Here is a 17,315-nt window from a genome sequence, read left to right as displayed (position 1 = left end):
TTACTGAAGGGCTTTTCTTAATGAAGCACGCAGGGGCCTCTTGACATATATATTACATTGAGTTAATTCTTTGAAGCCATATAATCTTATGTTATCTGTAGAAAATAAATGGTCACTCTAACACCTCTCATTTTTATGCTGCAATGGTTTCTTCCTCCAGAGTGAAAAGGAGGTAGTCCCCTTCTTCACTCAGTCGAACTGTACCACCACGTCGCTGACGGGGTCCAGGGCCTTCAAGATCCCCCTGTCCATCCGCCAGAGGATTTGTGCCACCTTCGACACAGCCAACGCCAAGGGAAAGGACTGGCAGCTGCTTGCACAGAAACTCCACATAGACAGGTGAGATACCATGCTCACTTGCACGCACACACACACACATATACACTCCCTGCTGTACTATACACCCAGAAACCCTGGGTCCCCATCCTTGAATGGTAGTCCAACTGTTGTATTGGCCCCTCCAATGTTCATCATGTTTGACTAGCAGCCACCATTTCAGTCCATTTCATTTAGGGATTCTAATAACTTTTATTGAGCTGGATTAATAATGATACTGCAAGGTCCAGCAATGTGTCGCAAGTCTATTTTGTTGCTCTATTGCCTTGGTCAATGTATTTGCAAATGACTCATTTTGAAATTACAACATTAGAGAAAAGATCAATCTTGACTGCAGCACCTCTACCAGTCTCCCTATGGATGTGCCTAGTCATTTGCATAATGGTTGGCTTATTATCTGGGCCTTCGCCACTGTGCCAGTCTTTATCTGCTAACACCAAGCAACCCTACCAGTGACCAGGTCACACACACACTCTGCGGATCTCATTATAGATCTGTACACACACACACACACACACACACACACACACACACACACACACACACACACACACACACACACACACACACACACACACACACACACACACACACAAACACACACACACACGCACACAGTCTTGTTTAACTAACCTTGTAGGGACACACAATTCAGTCCAATTCAAAATCCTATTTTCCTTAACCCCGAATGTTGGAGATTTTAGCGGTAATGGGTAATCTCTATTCCCTCAGCAGAAGAAGAAACAGTCAATAAGGAGTGTGGAAAAGGGGAACAAAGTTTACTGAATAAAAGTGTGACATAAGCCGTGTGACCAGGAATGTCCATATGCATCAAATCATTTTCCAGCAAACTGTCGGAAAACCATGTGGGGCGTTTTGGAATGGGAGAAGAATTTAGGGTGCATTTTCAACCCAGTGGAAGCCACCAGCAGCATGTAATGAGAACGCCTGTACCTTGTTAAGCGGATTTGTGCAATTATTTATCATGGTATGTGGGAGCATCATCACCACACCTGAGACAAAAAGGGAGGGAGAGAGATCAAGCTCTCTGTAATGAAACAGTGCCCTCAGGTGGATGTGAGTTGTAACAACAGCTGAGGTGGCGATATAGCAGGAAGTATAAGCTAAATGTCTCTCTCTCTCTCTCTCTCTCTCTCTCTCTCTCTCTTTCTCTCTTTCTCTCTCTCTCTTTCTCTCTCTCTCTCTCTCTCTAACCCTCTCTCTCTCGCTCTCTCTCTCCCACCTCCCTCCCTCCCTCCAGGAACCTGTGTTACTTTGCACGTCAGGAGAGCCCATCAGCGGTGATCCTCAGCCTGTGGGAGGCCCAGCACCAGGACACAGGAGACCTGGACTCTCTGGCCAGCGCCCTGGAGGAGATCGGCAAGGTCCACTCCTCCACCCACTCCACCTCCAGTAGGGCCACCACGCTGACCACCACAGGGACCACCACAAGGACCACCACTACCCTGGGCCGCAGCACTGAGGAGCTGGACACTGAGTTCACCTAACAAGGGGAGGAACGGACGAACTGGAGCCCCAGTAGAGGACCACAAGGCTGGGGATGAATGGATGGACCCTAACAAGGAGGAGTACATACAGAGAACTCCAGTGGACTAATCCAGCCAGTGGAGGATTGGGCCCGAGCTCAGAGAGGACTAAGGACTGAAGGGGAAATAACTAACTACTGTAACTAAAGTCAGGCCACCAGGCTGAATGGAGGGGGAATAGGGACAAGATGACAGGGGTAAAAGGGGTGCTACAGAAGAAGGGAACAAGGGAGAGAGGAAAAGGGCTGAGGGGGCCCAGGGACAAGGGTTTGAGAGGAGAGGAACACAGGCCAATGGCGAGGGGTGAAAAAGGAGATGGTGGTAAGGGAGAGGGGGACAAGAAAGCAGTGTTCAAGAGATAGGGGTTCTAGAGGTCCTGGTCAAGAAGGAAGCTATTGTTGTTTAGGTAGACACAGAGGAACTAACTAACCAAGGGACTAAACCACAAACTAGTCAAAAAGTAAACCTCAACTGAACCACAAACCAACAAGAAACACTCTTCCTAACCTGGACTATTAGGTCCTGTCCCTCTAGCCATTCCCCTGGGAAGCCAGAATGCTTCGTGTTACGTGAAGTTGTTGTCGTTTATTTTATATTTATAATATATTTTCTTTCTTTTCTTGTGTTTTTCCCTGCACAGTGATGGTGTGTTCAGTGCATAGGCCTACTGTGGTACCAGAGAGAAACAAGGAACTCTTTCGAAGTATTCAGATGTTGACAATATTTATGAAAAACAGTCAGAAATGACATCTGTCATATGATGTCACAAACATTTGGTTTACCCACACCTAGGCTCTGTTCCAATACCCACACAAGCATGCATTCTACTAAGAATGAAGAATTGGGGAATGCATTCAGTGTGGTATGCTGGTGTGGATATTGGAACGTAGCCAATATGCCATTTTACTGAAAGTCACTGTAAAACTTCTGGTGACACACTAGAGAAGTGAGAGTAATTAAGAAATGCATATCTGCAGATGAATGAAAGAGAATGTGTTAGGGATGGGCTAAACTTTTCCCTCGCTGTCACATGGGTAAGATCAACACACAAGCAGAATGGCAGTTTGGCATGTTTTTTTACCTACATGTATTGGTGGGAAAATTAATTAAAGTGATTAGAGTATTTATGTGTGCTGTTAACCCTTAAAGGGATAGTTCGGGATGTTGGCAATGATGCCGTTAATCTACTTCCCCAGATTTAGATGAATTTTGACATATCTACGTCCAGTATGAAGGGAGGTAGTTTCGCGTGTTAGCACAATGACTAGAAGTCTACAGGAACCGATAGCATGCTAGCTGTTAGCAATTGCACTAATGCTAGTTAGCAACTTTCTTCAAACTGAACGCAGATACATAAAATTGGTATCCACGAGTTCATTTGACTCTGGGGAAGTAGATAAAGGGCATTGCCAAAATCTGACCTATCACTTTAAACTCTTGCTCCAGTGGTGCTGCAGGCCAAATCAGATAAACTAACTAACCCTTAGCCTACTAACAGAAATTGCAAACCCAATATTTTACATCTTCAAAAATTCCCCCCACACACACACACACACACACACACACACACACACACACACACACACACACACACACACACACACACACACACACACACACACACACACACACACACACACACACACACACACACACACACACACACGCACACACAAAATAATACAACAATTAACCTGAGGAACAGTGTGCAAAACTGCCATACTGTTGTTTCATGGAATTGAACGTGTTTTTACATGCCAGTACCAAATGATAGTAAGCTCTCCAGTCTCCACTACCTAAAGTGTGGGTCACACCAGGCATGTGACAGAGGTGACCCGCACTTTGTTATAGCATTTAAACCCATCAAACACAATCGGAGGAGCTGCAGCTTGGGGATGATGAACTGACACACACTCTGGGCAAACATGCATACACACACACATGCACTATGTGTGCACACACACACACAACCACACACATACAGTTCCCCAATGTGGTGAGGTGTATGCCTAATTGAACATGCAGATGGATGTCACTACAGTGATCATCATAAAGAGCTATCTATACACAGGGCGATTGTGTGTGTGTGTGTGTGTGTGTGTGTGTGTGTGTGTGTGTGTGTGTGTGTGTGTGTGTGTGTGTGTGTGTGTGTGTGTGTGTGTGCGTGTGCGTGTGCGTGTGTGTGTGTGTGTGTGTGTGTGTGTGTGTGTGTGTGTGTGTGTGTCATGACTTTGATGATCTGTCTTTGTCCCCTTTGGAGAATCCAGCCTAGTGCTAGTATTTGAGTTTATCCTGGTGTGTAATGTATGTATCTCGCAAGCTACTGTCTTTAGATCTGTGTTCATTTGGAGAAAATAAAGAAACAGTACTGAGTAAAACCATATCCATTTGTCAGAGATATACTGATATTTTCATCCAAAAATGTATTGCTTTTATTCTGAGCTGCTTTTACATAATCTGCCATTCCTTACTAGGAAGAAACATACCTTTGAAATCTTAGAGATCCTACTTAGTTCTCATGCTACAATTGTTATATTTTTGTTTAGAGTAAACAGTAACGACTGAAAATATTATTATGTATACAGTGAGGGGCATTTATCATTAATTGAATGAATTAAGCCATGAAAGTTCTGTATACATTGTCTATAATCACATCTTATTTACTTAGCTTTGTTTTACGACACTCTACATCTTGAATGTTTATGTTAATCAGGTGAATAGTACGATGATTATTATTCTGCTTATCACTATTTGATGTATATTTTAGCAGATTTTTGTTCTATTTTTTCCTCAACATGATTTGCAAATGTATATACTCTATCATGTTTTGAAATAAATATGCAGTGAAATCCCCTTGTTTTCTTTGGTCTGAAAAATGAGATTTTATTATAGGCTGGGATTTGATCAACAATCTAAACACATTTTTCGCTAGAGCCAACATTTGCAGTGTTTACCATGAACGGCCATCTCCACAAACATCTTTAAAGATATGCTACGGAACTTTGGCGACTAATATGTGTTTTTTAAACCTCCCACTTTGGGCTGGATGTGTCAATGTGTAGTTCATACAGTGCATTCGGAAAGTATTCAGGCCCCTTGACTTTTTCAACGTTTTGTTATGTTACAACCTTCTTCTAAAATTGATTAAATCGTTTTTTTCCCTCATCAATCTACACATAATACACCATAAAAACAAAGCAAAAACAGGGTTTTAGAGAAAAAAATGAAATATCACATTTACATAAGTATTCAGACCCTTTACTCAGTACTTTGTTGAAGCACCTTTGACACTGATTACAGCCTCGAGTTTTCTTGAGTATGACGCTGCAAGCTTGGCACACCTGTATTTGGGGAGTTTCTTCCATTCTTCTCTGCAGGTCCTCTCAAGCTCTGTCAGGTTGGAGGTGGAGCGTCGCTGCACAGCTATTTTCAGGTCAGGGCTTTGTCTGGGCCACTCAAGGATATTCAGAGACTTGTCCCGAAGTCACTCCTGCGTTGTCTTGGCTGTGGACTTATGGACGTTGTCCTGTTGGAAGGTGAACCTTTGCCCCAGTCTGAGGTCCTGAACGCTCTGGAGCAGGTTTCCATGAAGGATCTCTCTGTACTTTCCCTCAATCATGACTAGGCTCCCAGTCCCTGCTGCTGAAAAATATCCCCACAGTATGATGCTGCCATCACAACGCGTCATCATAGGGATGGTGCCAGGTTTCCTCCAGACAGGACGCTTGGCATTCAGGCCAAAGAGTTCAATCTTGGTTTCATCAGACTAGAGAATCTTGATTCTCATGGTCAGAGTCTTTTAGGTACCTTTTGGCAAACTCCAAGTGGGCTGTCATGTGCCTTTTACTGAGGAGTGGATTCCGTCTGGCCACTCTACCATAAAGGCCTGATTGGTGGAGTGCTGCAGAGATAGTATCCTTCTGGAAGGTTCTTCCATCACCTCAGAGGATCTCTGGAGCTCTGTAAGAGTGACCATCAGGTTCTTGGTCACCTCCCTGACCAAGGCCCTTGCCCTCGATTTAGTTTGGCCGGGCGGCCAGCTCTCGGGGTCTTGGTGGTTCGAAACTTCTTTAATTTAAGAGTGATTGAGTCCACTGTGTTCTTGGGGACCTTCAATGCTGCAGAAGTGTTTTGGTACCCTTCCCCAGATCTATGTCTCGACACATCCCTGTCTCGGAGCTCTACGGACATTTCCTTCGACCTCATGGCTTGCTTTTTGCTCTAACATGCACTGTCAACTGTGGGACATTTCCAAATCCTGTCCAATTGAATCAATTTACCACAGGTGGACTCCAATCAAGTTGTAAGAACATCTCAGGATGATCAATGAAAACAGGATGCACCTGAGCTCAATTTCAAATCTCATAGCAAAGGATCAAAGATCTGAATACTTTAATTTTTAATACATTTGCTAACATTTCGAAAAAACTGTTTTCCCTTTGTCATTATGGGGTACTGTGTGTAGATTGATGAGTATATTTTTTACTTAAAAGACATTCCGAATGCACTGTACACGCATAATCAATGAGAATAAATACTGTTTTACCTGTTAGCCACGAAATCCCTAGTTTAAAAGTGACTGTTTTATGGGAGCTGTGCTGCGCCATTTTCCCTAAATTCTTTCCCATGTGGACCAGCCCCCTAGCAATTTGTGTTTCAGCCAATGACCTTCACCCTCTTGCCATTCGAGTGACAGCTAGCAAAATGCACAAACAGCAAAACGAGAGAGATGTGGTGCACATATCTGCACATACAGTCTGTGATGTAGTATGCAATTTTCCAGGACCAATTTTTGGCACGTGAGCGCTACTTTCAGAATTACTGGCTAAATGTACCGGAGAATCTTTGATTCAATCCATAACGCCAAAGTTCAGTACTTTAATTTCAAGCACGCTATAGCGCTGAACTTCGGGGATGCTGATTGAATCAAGTCCTAAATTGATGGCACAGGAGGTTGGTGGCATCTTAATTGGGGAGAATGGGCATGTGGTAATGGCTGGAGTGGAATAGATGGAATGGTATCAAATACATCAAACACATGGTTTCTATTATTATGAGCCGTTGTCCCCTCAGAAGCCTCCTGTGGTTGATGGCCAGTCTGTGTATCATTATCAAACCAGCATTGTTATCTCCTTATTCCTCAATATGTGCCATAGAGTGCAGTATGTATAATCGACCACTAGTTGGCGGCATATGCTTTTCCTATATTTTTGCCCAGCCATTTTTACTAATTCGAAACCACTGAATTGGCACATACAAAAATCTTCATGTTGTTAATGTATGCATGCCAGCGGTAAGAAGTTTCCATGACAAATTCTGCAGCCTCACATGCTGGCATGTGTAGCCATTTAAATGTCTGTGTAGGGTCTCAGTCTACCATGGCACTGTGTGCACAGCCAGCTAGCTACACCCTGTCTGATCATGCCAGAAGCCTCAGCACTCGGACAGGGACAACCCACACAGCTCATAAAAGCAGAATTAGTAGAACAACAAACATCCCCAACAGTTCATAGAATAAGTAGAAGGAACATTCCCATTCAAACTAATGTTCTGTGCACAGAATGATATTTCATTTGAGAACTTTCCCAGGTTTATTAACTACAGATATATTTGATTTATCCTTTTTGCTAAAGATTTAGATTAAGATGAATTAGATTGAGATTAGAGAAGCCCTTTCCTGCAGTCAAATTACATAGTGGCCTCATGGGTGTAATGTTATTACTTTAGTAACATCACAATTAATAAATGTTATTTAAACAAACAAAAAAATAACAGTATATAAAGTGTAATATTGGGATGCAAACTCAAAATTGAATACATTTTAACTCTGACATGGTACAGGTGTCTTTTTTTTTGTAAGCCCATAACCATGTGTGTGAGGTGTATACTTTTGTTTCAATTAATATTTGTTTAAGACTACCAAGAAACACTCTGTGTGACCCTGATTTAGCCCACTGCAGTAAAAGGTTAAGATTCATCATTTTATATTTATCATGGCATCTCTCAGAATTGAATGTCTTTCTCAGACAGATGCAGCAATGGCAAAGTCTACATGCCAGCCACCACAGTTCATGACGGAAACTATAATATTCACTTGATTCTAACGTCATATCTGTTCTACTCATTCTAAGACTTTGGTACAGCTAGCATTAGCTCAGTACCCCAGCCATGCAAAGTGTCTCTCTCTCTCCCAGACGTCATGCGTCGCAGGGCTGGCTACAGCAAGGCCAGGCCTCTTTCCCCACCAGACACTACACATCCCTGGCTAAACCCAGACCTTCACCCACTCCCTCCCCCTCCAACACACCCTAATACCCCCCCCCCCCCCTCCCCTGCCCCCCCTGCCTGCCCCTGGACAACTGCGCTGCCATCGGATTAAAGATGATTCTCTTCTCTCTCTTTCTCTTTTCTTCGTTCCCTCTCTTGACTTTTCTTTTCTTTCCAGGCCGGATGAAAGGCCTCCCAGACACCCACTCCCTATGCATACCATTCAGGCTGGGGCACACAGGAAGTCTGTGTGCTTGCTGCTGCACAAAGAGGAGGGGAGGGGGCAGGAGGGGAGAGAAGGGAGAGAACAGAGTACAGAGGGAGAAAGGAGAAGAGCAAAGAGAGAGAGCGAGAATAAAGAGAGGGGTAAATGCAAGTCATGTGAAGCTCATGAGAGCGAATCTTTACAAAAGTCGGAATCTTGTTTTCTCGCTCACCAACTGGCCATGTTTTGAAGTGCACTCTTTCATCTATGACCCTTCTTGTCTTAGTCTTTTACTCTCTCCCTTTCCTGCTGTTAGAGAGGTAGGATCTTAATTTGATCACCCTGTTGTTGCAGGAAATGCAAGCTTGTAGGATTTCAATTTTTAAAAAGGCATATAAAGTTTGATTGTTTGTCATTTCCATATTAACATTTTAGACTTGATTTTCCTATTTCAAAATGTATAATTAATGTCCATTAATTAAAGCCTGTTGCTGCAGGATTATTTTCCTGCTGTGAGAAACTGGTAAAATGAACATCTGTATTACTTGTTGTTTGGACCACACTCATTTGTGTTTGTTGAGTTGATCTATGTTGCAATGTTCCCACGTAAAATCAGATATGTACCTGTAATTGAGTTGGAATTTGGAACAAAACAGTTCGCTCTTCGCTGGGTGCATTGGAACAGAGGTATTGTTGTGTTGTTTTTCGAACACTAATTGAAACGTTAGATCTGATTTTACTGACCTCATTTGTAGTCTGGTTAGTACATGATAGCTTCATAATCTGCTCTCTCTGAGGAACTGTGGGGTTTTGTAATGCTATTTGGATGCAGCATATAAATACATTTCTCTATAAAAGGACAGGGAAGTCATTTGGGAAATGTTGTTTTTCTTGAAGGGAAGCGTCTGTAATGCGTCTGTAATGTGATTAACTGTAGTATGCATTTGCTATAGAAATGTACATAATTGCAGTCACGTGGACTGTGTGTGTGTTTGTGTGTGTGCGCATGCATGTGTGACCGCACGGCTCCCACTCCCAAGGACCGGCGTCAAGTCGCATGCTTTGAATTACTGTACATTTGTGCCTGGTAGAGAGCCAGCTGCCAACTGCCTCTCGCTGGACCAGACTATGGCTGAGGCATGGTTCCTTCTCCAATGTCTCTGTCTCTCTCTCACACACTTTCTCTCTTTCTCTCCCCTCCCTTCCTTTCCCTTACTCTCTCCATTTCCCCTCATTTTTTTCCTTATTTCTCTTTCTCTCACACTTTCTTCTACTCTTCCCTATTTTTCCATCTTTCTTTCTTTCTTTCTTTCTTTCTTTCTTAATTTTTCCCTTGTGTCATTGTCTTAAACTCTCTCAAATACCCCCCCCCCCCCCCCCCCCCCCACACACACACACACACACATCTGCACACATACACACACAGTCAGAGCAGAGGCTCATTCTCCCACCCTATTCATGGTGTTAATCCTGTCCTCTACTAGGTTTGAGAAGGAAAAAAGTGTCAGGTGACCAATCAGGCCACATTACAATGCAGCTTGATCATGCCCTTGTGTGTGTGTGTGTGTGTGTGTGTGTGTGTGTGTGTGTGTGTGTGTGTGTGTGTGTGTGTGTGTGTGTGTGTGTGTGTGTGTGTGTGTGTCTAGCTGGCTGCCTGTCTCCTCTCGTGGAATCTGCCTAAGTACCAGGAGAACGCCATGACGTCACCGGCTGTTCCAGGACCCTACAAAGAGAGACGCATTCCTCTCTCAGTCAGACCTGAGCCTTCACCTTGTTAATACTGACTGCACTGAACCAGAGTCTCCCTCTTACTTTCCTTCTCTCTCTCCCTCTCTCTGTCTCTCTCTCTGTATCTCTCTCTCTCTGGCCTTTCTCTCTCTGTCTCTACCTTTACCAGGCCTTGACCCACCAAGGCACGCCTGCCTCACCCTGTTTCAGATCAACCGCTTCTGTGTGTGTGTGTGTGTGTGTGTGTGTGTGTGTGTGTGTGTGTGTGTGTGTGTGTGTGTGTGTGTGTGTGTGTGTGTGTGTGACTCATGCTCCATTCTCCTAACCAGAGCAGCAGAAATATCAGCAGTCGTAATCCCCTGCCTGTCCGGCCTTGGCCTCCATCTCAACAGAACACTCACCCCCACGTCCCCTGACCTTTGACCGTAAACAGACAGTGCAGCTCCTTTCGTTGTTGCCCTTGCGCTATCTCACTCCCTGTCACTCTTAAGGCACCCCTGTACTTAAAAAATGACTTCCTTGAATTCCCCATGTGTGTTGGTGAGATAGTCAAGAGAAGAGTTCCTTTAAAACAGTTTTATTGAATTCCTATATCTATGCGACACATTCAAGAGAAAGGCTCCTTTAAACATTGAATTCCCAATGTGTGTTGGTGAGATACTGAAATTCTTCTGTATGCTTAATATGATATTGTCAAGAATTGCTTCTTAGCAACACCACAAGGTTCCTGTAGGACTGCGTATTCAATGTACTCTGTACTGCTGGGATGTACACTTTCTTTGGCTGTATTGTTCTGTCTGTGTCAGGGTGTTGACAGCCTAAATGTTGTGAATGTGTCACGTTCTAACCCTAGTTCTTGTGTTATTTGTTTGTTTTAGTTGGTCAGGACATGAATTGGGTGGGAATTCTATGTTTTGTGTTTCTAGGTTGGTTTTCTGTATTCGGCCTAGTATGGTTCTCAATCAGAGGCAGGTGTCGTTAGTTGTCTCTGATTGAGAATCATACTTAGGTAGCCTGGGTTTCCCTGTTGTTTTGTGGGTGATTGTTTCCGTGTCTGTGTTTGTTCGCCACACGGTACTGTTTCGGTTTTGTTCACGTTTATTGTTTTTGTATTAGTGTTCATGTTGAGTTTCCATGCCGCATCTTGGTCCGATCCTTGCTACACCTCCTCTTCAGACGAAAAGGAGGAAAACCTTTACAGAATGCATGGGACACCCCCATACACCGTTTCCTGTCTAATTCAAGTCGGTCAACTAATGCTTTGGGTACGGCATGAGTTGTTACTCTTCTGATAAGGTTTTCGTTAGTTTGTGTAGATTATCACAAACGAACATGTTTCGATCACACTTGTATTACCACTTAGTGTCTTGTAAAGATACATCCTAAATGTAATAGAAAAGGGGGTTTAGAAACAGTGCTAGGTCTAATGTGTTGAGTACAAAGTACATGATGAAACTGATCAGATGTTTAGCATTCATAAGACAGTTGTGTCCAATACAGGGAACACTGTAATAGAGCAAATCAAAGTTTCTCAACTCAGCCTGTCGTTGATTATCCCTCGCATACTGTAGCGTACCACATCCTAGAAATTAACTTCCGGTTACTGCCACATTCTAATTTTTAGTGCAACATGAGACAACTCTAACCGTATGTTCAACCTGTTTGTGCACAGTACAGTATTGCATGCAGAATTTCATGTAGAAGTTCACGCTCAGTAAAATATTTTTTTGCACACTCAAACCATAAAAAAAGAAGAAAATCAATGAGGCTGAGATGCAAAAGTATTCTAATTTAATCCATACTCAAAAGAATACAAAAGATGAGAGTGCAAAGTGCTAAAAAGTGCCCAAAAAAAGAGCAATAGTATTTCATGACATAGTTCATGCACAGTAAAACTAAGTATTTCCAAGCATCAGAGTGGAGAACCACATGAGGCCTCCCCTGAAAGTGAATTTCAAAGTGAGTCCTCCAGCCAGGTGAAATCAGGTTTTCCTTCCCTTTTTTTGGTCCCCCATCCCTCCAAGTGGAGTCCTCCTCTATGAGAAACAAGATTCTCTGGTCTGATGAAACCAAGATTAAACACTTTGGCCTGAATGCCAAGTGCCACGTCTGGAGAAAACCTAACACCATCCCTACGGTGAAGCACGGTGGTGGCAGCATTATGCTGTGGGGATGTTTTTTAGCAGCAGGGACTGGGACACAAGTCCGGATCAAGGGAAAGATGTACGGAGCAAATTACAGAGAGATCCTTGAGACCAGAAAATAGCTGTGCAGCGACGGTCCCCATCCAATCTGACAGAGCTTGAGAGGATCTGCAGAGAAGATTGGGAGAGAAGATTGGCAGAAACTCCTCAAATACAGGTGTGCCAAGCTTATAGGGTCATACTCAAAAAGACTCAAGGGTGTAATTACTGCAAAAGGTGCTTCAACAAAGTACTGAGTAAAGGGTCTGAATATTTATGTAAATGTTTTTTTTTTTTTTTTTTTGCAAAAATGTTTTTTTTTTTAAACGACAAATCGACTAATCTATTGATGAAGTTGATGGGGTAAAAAACACTTTAATCTATTTTAGAAGAAGGTTGTAACGTAACAAAATGTGTAAAATTAAAGGGGTCTGAATACTTTCCGAAGGCACTGTATAGCGCTATATATAGATGTCCTAGCCTACCTCTTTCAGGTATGCAGTATTAGTCTGATATGTAGCTAATTAATGATGGGTAATGCATAATAAGCTTCTAACTTATAGCGTCTAATAGCCGCTTATAGCCGCTGCGCAATACACATGCACTTGTGCTCTTCTGGCCTCTCTCCTGAAAAAAACACTCCTTAGCTCTTGGAGTCCCATGCAGGACTTCAATAGTCCTGTATGCTGGACATACATTTTTTTTTAGCATTTCTTATACCAAATTAAATAAAATCAAATCAAATGTTATTTGTCACATACACATGGTTAGCAGATGATAATGCGAGTGTAGCGAAGTGCTTGTGCTTCTAGTTCCGACCATGCCGTAATCTCTAACAAGTAATCTAACCTAACAATTTCACAACAACTACCTTATACACACAAGTGTAAAGGAATGAATAAGAATATGTACATAAAAATATATGAATGAGTGATGGCTGAACTGCATAGGCAAGATGCAGTAGATGGTATAGAGTACAGTATATACATATAAGATGAGTAATGTAGGGTATGTAAACATTATATAAAGTGGCATTGTTTAAAGTGGCTAGTGATACATTTATTACATCAAGATGGCAAGATGCAGTAGATGGTATAGAGTACAGTATATACATATGAGATGAGTAATGTAGGTTATGTAAACATTATATAAAGTGGCATTGTTTAAAGTTGCTAGTGATACATTTATTACAGAAATGTTTCCATTATTAAAGTGGCTAGAGGTGAGTCAGTATGTTGGCAGCAGCCACTCAATGTTAGTGATTGCTGTTGGCCTTGAGATAGAAGCTGTTTTTCAGGCTCTCGGTCCCCGCTTTGATGCACCTGTACTGACCTCGCCTTCTGGATGACAGCGGGGTGAACAGGCAGTGGCTCGGGTGGTTGTTGTCCTTGATGATGTTTTTGGCCTTCTTGTGACATCGGGTGGTGTAGGTGTCCTGGAGGGCAGGTAGTTTGCCCCCGGTGATGTGTTGTGCAGACCTCACTACCCTCTGGAGAGCCGTACGGTTATGGGCGGAGCAGTTGCCGTACCAGGCGGTGATACAGCCCGACAGGATGCTCTCGATTGTGCATCTGTAAAAGTTTGTGAGTGTTTTTGGTGACAAGATGAATTTCTTCAGCCTCCTGCGGTTGAAGAAGCGCTGCCACACCTTCTTCACCACGCTGTCTGTGTGGTTGGACCATGTCAGTTTGTCCGTGATGTGTACACCGAGGAACTTAAAACTTTTCACCCTCTCCACTACTGTCCCGTCGATGTGCATAGGGGGCTGCTCCCTCTGCTGTTTCCTGAATTCCACCAATAGACTATTGGAAGAGCAAGTTCTTGTCTGCTGAATGTTAAATACAACAGCCAATTGAAAGAAGAGCGAACGTGCGATAGCGGTAGACTATAGCAGTTATTTTTTAGACCCATAACCATTCAATCTTCATGGTGAGAAGTGAAACCATTCTGCATCTAATTCTAGTACTATATTATTCAAGGATCAAATCAAATCAAATGTTATTGGTCACATGCATATATTTAGCAGATGTTATTGCGGGTGTTGCGAAATGCTTGTTTTTCTAGCTCCAACAGTGCTAGGAGAATGATGAAGATAAGGACAACAAAACTTATTTCATTTAACAGTTGAAAGTGAGGAACGAATGAAGCAACAATACAGAGAGAAAGAGGATGTAGGCTAATAACATTAGGGGAAATATTATGAAAGGTAGGGTACATATGTTTCAGCCTACGAATTATAGAAATAGGCCCTATTATATTTCAAAATTACAATCAAATTCACTGGCCTATAATTGTAACATTGTAGGCCGCATGTGCTGCACCAGAATTGCATGTTCTCCCCCTGCTTTATAATGGTTTGAATTAAGTAATTCCAGTCCATATGATACAGTATAATACAATACAGTACAGTAATGCAGTTCACACTCAAAAAGAGGACGTGTCTTAGGATGCCATCTGGGCCGGCTGCCTTGCAAGGGTTAACACGCTTAAAGAATGAGAATGAGAATGAGAATGAGAGCTCAGGATCCTCGTGAGCGGCAGTGGACTGCATCGACCACTCTGTTTTTCACGAAGCTGGCGAATAAGTTGTTTAACTTGTCCGGGACCGAGGGGTCAGTGTCCACCAGTGTCTTTCTTCGTGTCCGCGTGATGGACAGAGAACCCCGCTGGCTAAATGGACGGGGACAGTATATCCGGAAAGAGCCACGATTCCGTAAAACAGAGTATGTTACATTCCCTGATGTCTCTCTGGAAGGAGATCCTCACCCTGAGCTTGTCTACTTTATTGTCCAGGGACTGAACGTTAGCGAGTAATATACTAAGAAGCATTGGATGGTATGCACGGCTCCTGTGTCTGACTAGGAGCTCACTCCTTACTCATCTTCTCCTGTGACAGGGTCTTGGAGCAGCCCCCGGGATGAATGGAATTGCCTTGGAGAGTTTAAAGAAAGGATCCAATTCAGTAAGTCTAATTTCTAAATAATGTAAGAAATAAGACAAAAAATAAATAAATACTGCAAAGCTGACCAGGAGCTAGAAACATGGTGACCATGTACAGTATGTCAGCACTATCTTGTCCGAGGAGCAGATATAGGGAAACACTGCAAGTTTTGAGTGCTAAAATGCATTGAGTACTTATAGATGGCCCATACAGTACTAGTTCCAGTGTCCAAACCAGTCAGTGTGTAATAGCAACTACTGGTTATGTCATGAGAGGCCAGAGAAGCTTGTAAACAAGCCTATCACAACACTTCCTGTTGTTGAGTCGTGCAATGACCTCATGCACAAGAAGTAACACAGGATGTGAGCCGATGGGAATAAATGGTTGCCGATTTCCTAGATAGTACAAAAACTGAAACACATGTTTATTTTATGTGAAAACTTTTGAATGGGGATGAGGCATCTGTTATTCAACTTGAACTATTCTGTTGTGCCAAAATTCAACAGGTTAAAGTGTTTAGTCATGTTCATATCTTCAAACTATAGCAGGGAGATGATTGATTTGGCTCAGAAAACTTCAATAATGCACTATATTTGTTTCTCTCCTGCTAGGATTCAGTGAGGATTTCATTACTCAAGCCAAACATAAAGGCAGAGTGTGAGCAAACAGCATCTCTATGTGAAGACTGAGCTCACTGTTTATGCTCGCCAGGATTAGGGTTTCCAATGGCAAGCAACAAATATGAGTCAAGCCCAGAGTCAAACCTTCTGGCACTTTAATGTTTTTCTCTGTTGTTCTATTTTACATCAGAGGTGTGTGATGGCCAGCCCAAAGATAATTGTTTTAGTCAGATACGTAGAAGTGGAGGAGTTCTGTTTGTACAGTGGACGACGGAAAATCCTTTCGCTCTCCACCACATATTTTGTCAATGGAGCATTTCCCTGGCATAGCTGGCATAACAGTTGTCAACATGTACCCAGACACTCTCATACAGATGCTGCTCAGCTCAGGCAAAACTGCATCCTACGTACAGTAAGAATATGGCCAATATAGTCTTGTTCACCATCTGTGTAAGTTATCATAGAGAGCCTAGCAAGGGAGGATGTCAACGTGACCAACAGTAACTCTGTAGAACTATTGCACCAGTGAAGTTTCGAGCCTACATCATTCTATAATCGTAACTACATTTGTGTTATTACATGTGGAACTACAGCTAACTTGCATCTTGGGTTGCTAGGCTTGACTAAGCCTTTATCTTAATTGACACCGAAAATACATGTCTAATGGAAGCCACATTTTATCCAATGGTATTGAATTACACCATTACACTGTTAAAACTACAACATTCTAGAGATGGGCTGAAGATCTACACTAAAGATGTTAAATTACTGTAAATGAAATGTCACTTATTTTATTTCAGGGTCAAAAATCCTCTACAGACAAATAAAAAGGGAAGTTGGCTTAGCTTATCCCGTGAACTGACATAGTAATTCCTCGTCTTTAGTCTTTACTTGAGTAAAGTCACAGGTTTGCTGATTGCACAATATTTGTGTTGCATCATTGTCTGGCACTGGCAGAATGGATCCTGTGATTTAAAGAATACAATCAAGTGCTGGAATTCCCCTGGGTGCAATAACTGGTCCTAATGAATCAGTTCATCTGAGAGCCATATATGCAGCTTATTCAGGTACATTACCGAAAGTTCAGATAGTCACTCTGTCATGTGGCAATTATGTCAACCCTACACATTTCTAAATGTTCTGCACAATTACAACACCTAAACATCCCCACTTATACAGAGTGTGCTGGTCTGTCTTAAAATAAATAAGAAATCTTCTTCAGCCTATTTACAGCATTGAGGTTATTGTATAATTAATTATTAATAATTAACGTATTGTATATTAATTAATTTACATTCATCATAACAGATTCATGATATATGATATTATATTTAAAATTATAGCCTAAAATTCTAGTCCAAAATATATTTAGCAAAACTTGTTGGATAGAACGAAAAAAGAACGTCCAACGTGTATCAAATATTGTTTAATTTTTCACAGTTACGTCGGCCTACTTCTAAATGTTGGGAGTGACATTGTTTTTGACAT

General features: G+C 42.4%; 1 protein-coding gene across 5 annotated transcripts in view; it reads left to right on the top strand.

Moving 5' to 3' along the window:
* The window catches only part of LOC110522839 (netrin receptor UNC5D), a 310,274-nt gene extending 305,533 nt beyond the window's left edge, over nucleotides 1-4,741 (top strand). For all 5 annotated transcript variants that reach the window (XM_036977117.1, XM_036977120.1, XM_036977119.1 and 2 more), the window contains 2 exons: nucleotides 161-339; nucleotides 1,598-4,741. In XM_036977117.1, coding sequence (XP_036833012.1) covers nucleotides 161-339; nucleotides 1,598-1,844 — 426 coding nt within the window. In that variant the 3' untranslated portion in view covers nucleotides 1,845-4,741. The remainder of the gene's footprint in view (nucleotides 1-160; nucleotides 340-1,597) is intronic.
* The last annotated feature ends 12,574 nt before the right edge of the window (nucleotides 4,742-17,315 follow it).

This window comes from Oncorhynchus mykiss, chromosome 5, assembly GCF_013265735.2.
Source record: "Oncorhynchus mykiss isolate Arlee chromosome 5, USDA_OmykA_1.1, whole genome shotgun sequence".
In the NCBI taxonomy this organism is placed as follows: Eukaryota; Metazoa; Chordata; class Actinopteri; order Salmoniformes; family Salmonidae; genus Oncorhynchus; species Oncorhynchus mykiss.
The sequence above is the reverse complement of the archived record's forward strand: the minus strand, read 5'-3'. Positions and strand labels throughout refer to the sequence as shown.